General features: G+C 54.1%; 1 protein-coding gene across 1 annotated transcript; it reads right to left on the bottom strand.

The window, feature by feature from the left end:
* Positions 1–99: 99 nt before the first annotated feature.
* RHOG (ras homolog family member G) lies at positions 100–11,186 on the bottom strand. The gene is made up of 2 exons (XM_040964413.1): positions 11,079–11,186; positions 100–1,338 (listed from the first exon to the last, which is right to left on the bottom strand). The coding sequence occupies exon 2, from the start codon at positions 1,274–1,276 to the stop codon at positions 701–703; it is 576 nt and encodes a 191-aa protein (XP_040820347.1). The 5' UTR covers positions 1,277–1,338; positions 11,079–11,186; the 3' UTR covers positions 100–700.
* Between the last annotated feature and the right edge of the window lie 2,090 nt (positions 11,187–13,276).

Here is a 13,276-nt window from a genome sequence, read left to right as displayed (position 1 = left end):
GCCTATTGTCTCCTGTCCCCTAACAAAAGACTCCCAGTCTCTGGGAAGCCCTAGCCCATGCCCACCCCCCTAATCCCCAGCACAGTGAGGAGCCGGGGCCACTGGAGACAGGTTTTATTGATGCTGGGGACGGGTAGGAAAGGCCCCCTAGGAGCTGGTAGTAGGGTGGGGTAGGGGCTGAGTCAGCGGATGCAAAACGCCTGGGCACGGAGGGGGTGGCAGGTTAGGGCACATTCATCTTAGGATTCTATGGCTCCTTCCAGGGGGAAAGGAGGGAGCATCTGGGGAGGGAGGGGCAGTTTTAGGAGCAGCAGAGGCAGAGGTTAGAGATGGCCAAGAGGCCCTAACCTGAGAGGAGACACCACTGAGAGGCAGCAACAACTGTGTGAAAAGCTGGATCAACTTGTCAGTAGCAGACAACAGGGACGGGGCACTGGACTGGCCTCTTGGGGAGGGGTCCAATCTTGGCCTGGGTGAGCTCATGGGAATACCTGATGTTCCCAGGCAGGGTGGGTGGGGCACGAAGCCCCCTTTCCCCTGCAGTCAGGCCTCCATAAGGAGAAAAAGGCATTCAGGGAGCCCCCTGGCAAGGGGTGCCAGAATTAGTCCTTAAGGCACAGCTGGGGGCAGACAAGGCACCAAGGCACAGCTGGTGGGGGGTGGGGGGAGTCAGGGCCAGCCTCCAAGCTGACTGCCAGGGTCACAAGAGGACACAGGAGCGCCCACGCTTGACGGGGGTTGGGTTGAGCACAGCCCGGACAGCCTCGGCAAACACTTCCTTCACCCCGTCCTGTTGCAGGGCCGAGCACTCGAGGTAGCGCACAGCGTGGATCTGCTTAGCCAGTGCCTGGCCTTGCTGCGGAGTGATGGGTGCCTGGCCCTGCTCCTTGAGGCGTCGTAGGGTGTCAGGCTGGGCTCTCAGGTCCTTCTTGGTGCCCACCAGGAGGATGGGCACGTCGGGGCAGTGGTGGCACACTTCCGGGTGCCACTTGTGCCGCACATTCTCGTAGGAGGGCGGACTGGCAATGGAGAAGCAGATGACAAAGACGTTGGTCTGAGGATAGGAGAGTGTGCGGAGGCGGTCGTACTCCTCTTGGCCCGCAGTGTCCCACAGGTTCAGGTTCACCGTACGCCCATCCACTGCGCTCTGGGCACTGTAGTTGTCGAACACCGTGGGGATGTACTCTTTGGGGAAGGCATTGGTCGTGTAGCAGATGAGCAGGCATGTCTTGCCTACAGCCCCATCACCCACCACCACACACTTGATGCTTTGCATTGTGGGGGCAGCTGCTGAAGTGGAGGCAATGCCTCCTGCTGGGCCCCTCTGGGTGCAGGGAACTGTGAACAGATGAAAGGGATACTGTTGGTTAGGGAGGCCTCTAACTCTTGGCATCAGGATGAGGGCATTAAAAAAAACAAAAACAAAAAACTACATTGGGTTATTGTGAGGATTACAAGTTAATGTGTTTCTTTTAAAAATAAGATTAATTGGTTGATTTTAAAGGCAGAGTATACAGAGAAAGGGAGAAGAGAGAGCGTGCATTCTTCCATCTGTTGGTTCACTCCCCAAATGGCCACAACAGCTGAAGCTGAGCCAGGACAGAGCCAGGAGCTGGGAGCTTCTTCCAAGTCTCCCACGTGGGTACAGGGGCCCAAGCACTTGGGCCATCTTCCACTGCTTTCCCAGGCACATTTGCAAGGGCCTGGATCGGGATTAGAGCAGGCTGGACTCAAACTGGCACGCATATAGGATAATAGTACCATGGTGGCAGTTTTTACCTGTTATGCCACAGCCCTGGCCCTGTAAGTGAATATAGGCCAAGTATTTACTGACAATAGTGGTACACTGGCAGTGCACACAGTACCTAGACAGTACCCATTCACTAAGTATTAGGTATTTTCCTGTTTTTCCAGACAGCATAGAAACAGGAGGGTGCACAATTTCTCTAATAATATCCACCCCTCCCCCAACCTGGATGCAGCCTCAGGTAGAACCTTTCCAGACTTGGGGTCCACCTTACACTGATGCTTCAAATCCTCCAATCCTGACTTCTACTAAGTCTGAAGCAAAGGGTGCGGTGGGAAGCTCACTAAAGGAGGGAGTAGAATTCTCCAGACAGCTTCTGTGTCCATCTGGAATGTTCTGGGAAGGGTGGAAGAGGGCAAGCCCACTACCATCATTCTGGGAAGCATGGAAAGCCCCATCTGGCAGGGAAATGCTGGGACCAGGGCTGGTATCCGGGTATGCTCCTTCAAGCTAAGCCAGGAAGGGATGAATATGAGAGCAAAACAAAAACGTGATCTTCCCTTCAGTCTTCTGATCCTTTCCTGGGAGTACACATGAACCTCTGAAGAGCATCACATGGCTAGCAAAACATCACCAGGGCAGCACGTTTAGCTGATGCCTGTAGTGCCAGCATCCCATGAGAACGCCGGTTTAAGTCTTGACTGCTCTATCACTCTAATCAACTGTCATCAAAACTCAATATAACTAATAAAAAAGTCTTGACTGCTCTTTAGATTCAACTTCCTGCTAACGCACCTGGACAAGCAGTAAAAAATGACTCAAGTACTTGCACCCCGTACCTACATGGGAGACCCAGATGGAGTTCCAGGCTCCTTGTAGCTATGTGAGGAGTGAACAAGTAGATGGAATATCTCTGTAACTTGGACTTTCAAATAAACAATCTTTTATTATTGTCTGTTTGCTTTAAAAAAAAAATCTTTAAAACAAAGCCAAACCAAAACACAAAAACAGTATCACTGCTGGAACTGGATGCTGAAGTCAGGTGGGCAGGGACTGAATCACCATAGTCCTACGAGCTTGTTACAGATGATCCTGGCAATATTTCTTAGTTCCAAGCCTCATTTTACACTTCTGTAAAATGGGGGGGATAATATCGGGATATTGCATTCAAATTGCTCAGTGTATGAAATGAGTTAATATGAAGAAAGTGTGGAGTCAGTAATGAGGCAGAGTCTCAGCTCTAGGCACCAGCCTGGTTCCTCAGGCCAGTCATGGGCCTCGGGTGAGAACTAGTCTTTTGAGGTCTGCAACAGGACAGGGCTTCCGGAAACCCTGGGATTATTTATAATGACTGCTGTGGCAAGGGCCCTCCTCTCATTGGCTACTTCCTCTCAGCCACAGGGGACTCTAGCTAGCCAGTGTGTGACTTCCTTTCCCTGACTGTCTCCCACAACTAGTCCTGCTGCACGGGAAGGGCAGCCTGTTTTATGCACAACCAAATACCTCAAAAATTAAAATGGGACAAAAAAAAAAAAGTTAAAATGGGGTGGGAGGTTAGGGGAGCGACATGAGAGGATACGCCCATTAGAAAGGATCCCTGGTGGTGGAAAGGCTAAAAAGAATCCAGAGTTCTCTCCCAGGACACAGCTTCCCTGGAGACCAGCTGGTAGGGAAGCAGTTTCACTCTATGGGACTGTCTCTCTGGTTCACACTAAAAATATTTTCATCTTATTTGCATGCGTAAGATACAGTTCCTAAAAAAATAATAATAAAATAAAAGTTCCTGTCCGGGTGGGGAAAGGAGCAGAGGAGCTGAGACTGAAGTCAGGGAACTCAAGTTCTGAGCCCAGCTCTGCCTGCTGACGGCAGCAAAGGATGAGGCCCTTAGCCTCTCTGCGCCTCAGTTCCTTATCTAGAAAACAGAGATACTCATGCCAATGACAAGGGCACTGGGTGGGCAACAGAAGAGCTGAAGAGCCATAAGGGCAGAGGCTGTTACTTGTGGACACTGGATTATCTGGGAGACCCTGGTCTTTCACAGAACAACTCCAGGGTCTGGTGCCGTTACCTCTGCAGGGTAAGGGGAGTGGGTACAGCGGGGTAACTGAGAACTCTCTCCCCCAAGTCCAGCCACGGGCTGGCCCAGGCAGGAAGGCCAGAAGGGAACTCTGGCCGGCAGTCACAAGGCCTCAGAGATTGAAAGTACAGCCGGTACTCTACCCTTGGGGGAGGTGGTTATCACCCAGAGATCAGTAAATCTGCCCTCAAAGGGGAGTGGGGGGAGGGTAGCTTCCGGACTGGCAAGGGAACACGGGACTGACAGCGGAAAAGGATTATGCACGAGGCAGTGTCCAGAAAACAAGCAGGGGCAAGGGAAGTGGTGGAGTCCAGGGCCAAGAGCACCAGACACCCAAATATGACCTCCTGAGCCTTACCTGCTGATCTTGACCTCTGACTAAAAAAGTCCACATACTGGCATAAGCTTTTTATAGAGCGCATGGGATTATGTCTGCTGATCTCTGAAACAACCTGTTGGCCCTACTGCTCTCTGACAGAGAAGAAAACAATTTCAGAGCAGTTCAAATCATCCGATATCACACAGCCAGTGCGGGACCCGGCGTACAGACCCTGCCCTGCGATCCAAAGTCCTGCTTTTTTCATGTCTTCAATTCGCTGCAGTCTCCAAGTTAGACCTTAATGGCTAACTCTGTGACCTTGAGCCAAGCAAGTTACTTCCCTTCCTGCAGCCTGAATTATCTGTGCAATGAGAGCAATAGCACTCGCCCTCCCAGCCTCATGGGGCACAAGAAACACACTTTGTCAACTGTTGACAGAACAAAGCCTTTCATGGCCAGAGCAGTGCAGGAAGCAGCAGGTGGTGGCATCAGCCTGGTGTTGGGGACTCGGGTTAGCCCAGGCCTTCCTCAGACAACTTTTCTCTGAATGTCTGTGGCCTGAACTGGATCAAGTAAGTTCTCTAGCCTACTGAACTTCTAGCCTGTGCCCCCAGGCACAAAGGTTGTCAGCACGGCAGGAGGCTGAAGCACGAGCAGCCTGCTAAACGCTATGGCTCACGTGTGACTTGTACACTGGGTAGCTTTTTAGGAAAGAATCTTCAGAGAGTAAAATAAATGAACACTTGTAGATGTACATGATAGTCACCAAGTCATAATGACTTGCCCTGGTTTTCTATTCCCACATTAAATTCAGATGCTTGCCCCTGATCTTGGCATTTCCAAGTTCTTCATAATCTGACAGGAGTTTCAATGTCACACGGAACTAGGTTTCAATTCTAGTTCTGTTACTCATCAGCTGTGTGACCCTGGACTTAGGATGGTTTGCCTCTCCAGGCTTTCAGCTCCTTGTTTCTCAAGGGTAGCAGTAACAGCACCTGCCTCACTGAGTGTGGTAATGTGAGGGTGTGTGCACAATGCAGGTACCTGGACATGGGAGTTCCCAGCATCCTGCCCCAGACATCTCCCAGCACCTCTTGCAGACAGGCCAGCATCATTCTCGCCTCTGATTTTCTACCCTTGATATCTCCTCCTTCTGTCATTCCCTTCCCTCTCCCATCTTCCCAGCATCTCAAGGCCTAGCTTAAGTCTCACCACCCATGCAGCTACTGAACTCTTGGCACTGATGGAGCATGTCCACTCCTTTTAGTCCTGCATTGGCTGTCTCCTTCTGACCCTTAGATCCTGTCCCTCGCATCCTGCAGCCCGAGCTTCTCTCAGCCACCATGGGGCTGTGAGTACAGAGCTGGCTGTACAAGAGGGTACAACCACTGTCTTCTGGAAAAACTTCTCCCAAGCACAGGACTGGAATCTCCCCACACCCCAGCCTGCAAGGCTGCATCGTGTTAAGACAGCAAATGACAGGCAAAAGCAATGCCTGGAAGAGGCAAAAATCTCTCTGTCCAGTATCAGCTGAGAGTTGGTTCCAGCAAAGAGGAAAGCCCATGGGAGCCTAAGTGTGGTCCCTGGAACCCAGCCCGCACCCAGTGGGGCCTGGTTTTGGGGTGTGGCCCAGGAGGAGGGAGGGAAAGGAAGTTTGCCTGATTGCCAGATCTCTGTGGCCGTTAGAGCAGGGGAAGTGTCCCAACTGGGAGTGGGGGAGGGGAGAAGTGGGCTCTAAGAGCCCAGCAAAGCAGGGAAGCAGCTGGGAACTTACCTCAGCTTCTAACTGCCCCCTTCTCAAGGGGCTTCCCTGCCATAGCCCTCCCTAAACCTTTCTAACTACACTCAGCATTTCCACCCTTAGGGCTGGCCACACCACCCTGATCCTCTCCAAAGTGGCTTCTGTGTTCTCCCAAATCCATTAAGTATCAATAGCCACATATCCAAGCACCGCTGCCGCTACCACCTCCTCTGGGAAAATTTGCACAAATCACACCAGTCACAAGCGACTTATCCTATCCGAAGTCGGGTCCTCTCACTCTCCCAGGCAGGTACTTGCATCAAAGGGAGGCTGATCTGATTCTTATCTCTTGTCCTTAGACTGAGAGGGCCAAGAGGGAAAGATCCTGGAGTTCTGTCCCCCTCCACTGAGCTCCGCACCCAGGGGCTGTCAGTAAATATCTGAATGGAATCAACCTGTCTTTCGTGTCTTTGCATGCTCCCTTCAGAACCTTCCCACCTTTCAAGGCCCAGTTCTGCTCCCCAGCTTCTACAGGATACAACTACCTCCTCTCCTGCCCCTAACCTTCCAGCACTGACAGCCACACCATGCATTGCACTCAACTAACTGGAAGCTTCCTAGGGAGATAGTCCAACCTATTCATTTCCAGAAGCCCAGCACAGGGCTAAGCAAAAACTGCACGTACGTACACACACACACACACACACCATCCCCCATCTATAATACTGGGAACAACAATGCCCCTCTGCCCAAAAGCAACAAAGGTAACCAACTTCTTCCTTACCCTGAGGAACACAAAGTTAAAGTAACAGACACCCAAGAGATTTTCCCTGGTTCTTAGCTGGAAGAGGGAGATAGGTGAAGCCAGTAGCATTAGTTCAGTGGCTATAAGGGATGGGTAGCAGAAATGGTCCTGACAGACCAAGGGTTGGAAATAGCTGAAGATACCCGTGGAAGATCAGGCAAGGGGCAGGGGTACTGCTAGAAAGCTTCAGAAGCTTTACAAGTTTGCTTGTTTGTTTTGAAGGGAGGAGAGGTGATGTGAAAAGGCCCAAAGGGGCTGCAGCTGGCCGCAGCTGGGTCGGGAGAAGGAAGCTGGATGAGATATGAGGTCAGCATAGGGCTGGGATCGAGCCAAGGGCTGAGTCTCTTTCCCTTTCTCCATCAGCACTGAAGGATCCAAGAGAGCTAGTTCCTAGCTTTTAAGAAACCAATTCACACTGGAAGACTCTCCAACTCTTGCATTCTCTTCCCATCAGCCCCTGCAGAAAACACTGAGCTACATACAGCAAGTAGGGTAAGCGTGTTGATGCTACTACCCAGTCAGGGCTAGAAATGAGCAAACAAGAAGTTGTCACTCAGAAAGCTATTGCGGTTGGGACCCCTTCATTAAGCCCCTTTCTCTCCCATCTTCCTTCACTGTCCCAGCACCTGGGTTGTTCCCCAAAGGACCAGGCCCAGGACCCAGACCACTCTGGCAAGGGTCAGCAGAGGAGGCTGTCCCCTCCCCCAGCAGCCAGCACAGAGGAAGACTGAGTGCACCGGCTTCCTCCTCCCCGCCCAACAGCAGCTCCCTGGGCCCCATGAAAGGCCCGTAAAGTGGCATTTCCTTTGCCTGTGCTCATTTCACATAAGGCAGCAGACAAATGCCATCTTCCCAGTCCTTCCTCCCCTCGCCGAAAATACCCACAGAGAGACCCAGGGCTGCCTTGGCCCTGCAGCCCCACCTGTGGCCTGAGGGGGTTTCCACAAGGGAAAATAACCCCAGTGAGGAAACTCCAGCATCTATTTTCCACTGTCAGCATGCCGGGCAGAGCCAGTGCAGGGCACAGGGTACTCCCCCATCTTGCTGCCTTCTGGCAACATCCCCCACACTCTCAGCCCTCTTATCGCTCAACCTCCAACAATTCCTGACAAGCCTACTCAGGCCTGTCGGATCAAGGCTGGAGAGACCTGAGGGTTCAGGGTGGAGGGCACTGAAATGAGCACTCCCTAGGCTGTGGGGGCGTTCGCTGCGCCATTTGCAGGTATTGCTGGGCGACTCCTTCACATTGAAATGGAGCCCAGAGAAAACCAGATTGACCAAGGTCTCCTACCTGCCTACCACCCACTTGACGTTAGTTCCAACAGAGAGGGCAAGGACTGTGACTGCAGCCACAGTGCAGGCCTAACATCTTTCTGACTTTCTTCACGATGACCCTACCATGGTCTGGCCCAGGCTGATCTAAATCTTTTTCAGTTCCTCAGCCCTCATGCTTAGTCCATCCTGGGTGTACATGTTTTAACACTTACATTACTGGACACTCTCCAAGGCCAGGGGGAAATGTCCGCCCCCCCAGTAAGAAATGAGGATAAATAAAAGAGGAAGCTGGATCCTGGACAGGAAGACCAGTCCAATCTGGGGAGGTGGCCCAGGCTTTGTCTTTAGTTTTCCTCCTCAGCTCTTCTCAGGACTCCTGCAAACTTCACCCCTGGTAGAAGCAGGCAGCATGTGGAGTGAGAGGACCCCCTTTCCCCTGTCCCCAGCCTTCCTGCGCATGACCCTCTAAACACATTGACCTAACACATTATCTTCCACATCCCGGATTCTCAACTAGGATATGTGACAATCTCACATTTACTTCTTCCCATGTCATGATCTTGACCATACTTCTTTAGCCAGGACCTCAACAGCAGCCCCCTACCCACTGGCCCCATGTCGTAATATTGTCCCACTGAGATCCCTCCCACCATGCTGAGATTTAGTGAGCAACGACTTTTTGGCAATAAGCTCCAATCAGCCATGGAGAACCCCCATCTCATCCTCCTGCCTCTACTCGCAGAGAGCCCTGTGCGTGCGGAGCTCAGTAATGCATAACTGCCAAAATAAGTACTGTTCTGCCAGGCTGGGAATTGGGAGTTTTACTGTGTTGGGAAAGTGCCTTGCGTGTACAACCTTCCCTGAGCTGGGATTTTATGCAGATCCCTGGGATTTCCTCCTGGGGCAAAACCTCTGTACCTCCCAGAAAGGAGACCAGAAGAGACAGGTGTGTAAAAGGCAGACAATTTATAGGCCGGGGACAACTGTGAGATGGAAAGAGGATAGGATGAGGCATGGGGACAGCTCTTAAATTTAGCTGTGTTTGGGAGAGCTCAAAAACTTAACACTGGCTCTGCTTCCCATCCTTGCTAGTGCAGAGAAATTAATACAAGAGACCAGAGGACACAGAAAAGCAAAATCCTCCGCATGCATCCCTAAGGCTGGGGGTGGGGGAAGTTCTAGAATAGAGACATGAGTTTACAGAGACAGGATGAACTGAAGTTAAGACTTGGGAGAGACTTCTGACAGAAGTGTCCTTGTTGAAATGGAGACTTTTAAACTAAAGAGGGATTAGCAGAACTCCAGGGCTTCTGCTTGGTCACCTAGGTCCATGGCCGATTATGACTTGGGGGTACCCAGCCTGGGCAGGCCCCGGGAAGGAGGAGCACACATCCTAGCTTCACATCCCTCTTATCCTAATCCAAAACTGAAACAGTTGCAACTGAGGTCAGCTCAGCTGCAACTCCCCTCGGTTCCTCCCACACTCAGTTCCCCCATCTCCAGTCAGGGCTGGAACCAGTAAGTGCTACAGTTGGGGACCTTCAGACTGGCCCCCAGCCTCCAGGTGATTTTGATTTCCAACAGCCTCTCCAGCCATTCTTACTCCTGTGTCACCCTGCTCTGACGCCTTCAGGCTGCTTCCCCCTGCCTAACCACAACCTCACACACTGCAGGTTCCCTCCATTCTGCTGCTTTCCCTGACTGGAGCCCCCAGGCTGAGGGCAGTTATTTTGTCTCCAGGAGATAGAGATGTAGATATACAGACACATGCGCACTCACACAGCTTCTGCTCTTTAATCATCTGTATTGTTGCCAGGTTGCAGCCTGCCTCTCTGAGCAAGGGAAAGGAAACTTCGAGAAGGCTCTCACCAAGTTCTACAGCAGCTTCTGACCCCAAACCTGGAGAGAGGTGGCCCAAAGGGAAGGAGGTAGAGAGGCCAACAGTTGGAGGCATCAAGAATGACAGGAGAGGAAGGATGCTAGATGATGGATCCGTGGAAGGGGGGGGGGGCGGGCAATTTGAGGGGAAAGCCTGCAGAGGAGAAGAGGAGACACAGAAGTGGCTTAACTAGGTGTAAGGGTGCCTGGGGGGGGGGGGTGAGACTGAATGAAGGGGATGGGAGGGAATAGGGACAAAGTTTCCAGGTAGAGATAAAAGAAGGGGCAGGCGGGTGAGAAATAGGGGGGATGTATAGAACATGCAGAACTCAAGAAGCCAGAGTGAGGGCAAAGACCAGGAGGTGCCCCCCCAGCCTCACCGCCCACAGCCCAGAACCTCAAGCCACCTCGCCCAGAGTCCTGTAAAAGCAGTCAATCCTTCTACTGCCAATCACACTGCAAGATGGGGCCTTTTCCTTCCTCCGCTGACTCCCCAAGGAGCAAGGCCAGGCACAGCAGGTGTTCCCTCACTAAATACCTGTCGCCTTGCCCCAGGCCAGGGCAGGTTGGGTCTCTAAAACAAACAAAAAAGACACACACACACACACACAGACACAGACACAGAGGAGTGGGGTCCTGCCAAGTGCTGAGGGCCCCAGCTGCAGCCTGGGAGTGTGGACCTGACTGGCATCCACTTGTCGGGACAGAGCGCAAGGGACTGCAGAGGCCTCAGACACCGCCCCCTCTCTGCCTCAAATGTCACAACCGCCCGAACACAGGGGGCACCTTCCGCAGCCCAGGGGCTCCGTCCCCAAGCGTTTTTGAACACATATCCGTCCCCCAACCCCCGCGCCTCCATCACCACCACCACCACCACCACCATCACTTCTGAAGGCAGCCCGCCGCTCAGTCCCAGCGCCCAGCTTCGCGCTTTCCCACTCGGAGCTCTGTTCTCTCCAAAGCCTCCGGGATTCCTCGCGGCTCTCAGGCGCCAGAACCGTCGCTGGGAGCCCACCCTCTCCAGAGCCGCCACCGGCTCCACCAGGGCCGGTCTTCGCCCCGCCCGGCCGTCCCGCCGACCGGCCGGCCGCGCCCGCCCAACTCCCAGAGATCCGAGAAGCTCCCGCCCGCGGCCTCCCGCAAGTAAACTTCCTGGGCCGGCGCCGGCGTCCACTCCCGGGCTGGCCGGCCTCCCCTCCCCCGGACCCCTGCCTGGCCGCCCGGCCCGGGCCTCACCTGATGCCCTCCCCGCGGCGGGGGAGCTGGGGGCGGCGGAGCGGCTCCGGGCTCGAGAAGGAAGTGAGAGCGGGAGGCCGGAGGAAGTGGGGGGGCGGCCAGGGCGGCCGGGGCGGGGCGCGGGGGCGGACCGGGGCGGGGCGCGATCAGGAAGTCCGCGGCCGGTGCCCCCCACTGCTCCCGGCTCTGCCCGGCCTCGCTCCCAGCCCGGACCCCTGCGCCCCTCTGCAGACCTTGCCTCGGGGACCCTTTAGAGGCTGGTCTCCTCGCCTCCTCCTGGCCACCCCAGCGTCCGCAAACGCTCTCCCAGCCTCTCGCTCCCTCCTCCCCCTGCAGAAGTTCGGCGGGAAGATGCTGAGAAAAGGCGCCCCTCGGCCTGGTGCCTGCAGCCGAGTCCGGGGGTCGAGCGCACGTTGGCCGAGGCCGGGCAATGGCGAAAGTGGGTCAGGCTGGGGCAGTCCCCACCCCTGCCCCGAGTCCCGGGGGAGTGCGGGGTGGTGGTGGTGGTGATTCAGCAATGGGAAGGCCCCGGACCCCTTGAGGGTGGGGAGACTGGGGGAAGGGGAGCTGGCGTCAGCACCCTGAGGAAGGACAAGATCAGCAGCGGCGCAGGCGGAGCCGCGAGCCCCAAAAACAGGATGTCGCGTCGTGGTTCCGCACCCCGCAGCCGCGCGGCGTGGGGGGCGGGGCGGCCAGGGGACTTGGGGCTCCCAGAGCTGCCTCTTCTCGCCCGGGCGCGCAGCTGTCCCGGCTACAGGGCCGCACCCAGGCCTGAGGTCCGGCTGGTGCCCTGGGGACCGACGAGTGGGTGGACTCGTGCGCGCCCTCTGGCGCTTCTGCTGCCGGCCTTGGCGCGCGCGCTGGAGCCCAAACTTGAAAATGCTGGTGCTTGGCTTCAGCACAAACTTTCTGAGCGCCTACCACGTGCCTCCGTGCTGGGTGCTGTGAGAATCACTACGCGTGTAAGACGGGTTTCCAGAGCCTTTCTAAAGAAAGAGAAGGAACGATTCCGAGAAATAAATACTTGAAGCTTGCTGAGCTTATGTGATGTCTTTGGTCAAACGAGTCGTTGAAAAGACTGAATGGGTGTAAAAGGCCTTCTGCCAATGCGAGGCTCCAAGTAAAACCTCAACAACGGCCTTTTTAAAAAAGCTACTGCAGAGTCCAGATTGTAGTACATCCTGTGTAACTCACCGCCTTTGACGCAGGTAATCCAGCTCGCGGTTAATGTTCTTGGGAAAACTGCAGAAAATGGCCAAGTTGCCTGCGCCCCTGCGCCCATGTGGGAGACCCACATGGAGCTCCTGGTCCCTGGCTTTGGCTTTGCCCAGTCCAGGCTGTGTGACCATTTGGCGGAAGAAATTGGGATGAACTCTTCTCTATGTCTCCCTCTCTCCTTGTGATTGACTTCCAAATAAATAAATACTATCTTTTTTTTTTTAAAGATTTTATTTTTATTGGAAAGGCGGATATACAGAGAGGAGAGACAGAGAGGAAGATCTTCCATCCGATGATTCGCTCCCCAAGTGAGCGCAATGGTCGATGCTATCCTGATCCGAAGCCAGGAGCCTCTTCCGGGTCTCCCACGTGGGTGCAGGTTCCCAAAGCTTTGGGCCGTCCTCCACTGCTTTCCCAGGCCACAGGCGGGGAGCTGGATGGGAAGAGGGGCCGCTGGGTTTAGAACCTGCGCCCATATGGGATCCCGGGTGTGCAAGGCGAGGACCTTAACCACTGCGCCACCGCGCTGGGCCCAATAAATACTATCTTTTTGGAGTGAATGAATTTCCTAAATAAAGCAAGCCTGCCTACATCTTTGGATTTTGCGCATTCTCTTCCCTCCATCTTATTTCTTTCTTACATTGTACTGGTTGTCAGGGGAAGCACCTCAGGTTTTTGTAATCTGGCTACCATCATTCCTTCTCTTCCTTACCCAAGGAAGCACCACCACACATATGAGCTTGATAGGATCTTCTAGGGCTGTCCAATACAAATTTAATGTGAGCAGCACATGTAATTAGAACATTTTTTTCGGGCCCAGCGCAGTAGCCTAGCGGCTAAAGTCCTCACCTTGAATGTGCCAGGATCCCATATGGGCGCCGGTTCTAATCCCGGTGGCCCCACTTCCCATCCAGCTCCCTGCTTGTGGCCTGGGGAAAGTGGTTGAGGACAGCCCAAAGCTTTGGGACCCTGCACCCGCA

This window comes from Ochotona curzoniae, unplaced genomic scaffold (assembly GCF_017591425.1).
Source record: "Ochotona curzoniae isolate NIBS_2020 unplaced genomic scaffold, NIBS_Ocur_1.0 scaffold_3223, whole genome shotgun sequence".
Classification (NCBI taxonomy): domain Eukaryota; kingdom Metazoa; phylum Chordata; class Mammalia; order Lagomorpha; family Ochotonidae; genus Ochotona; species Ochotona curzoniae.
This window is presented reverse-complemented; position numbering and strand designations above follow the sequence as displayed.

What these genes read in the sequence shown, in the direction of transcription:
- RHOG (XM_040964413.1), bottom strand. Translation starts at nt 1,276, where the DNA reads ATGCAAAGCATCAAGTGTGTGGTGGTGGGTGATGGGGCTGTAGGCAAG.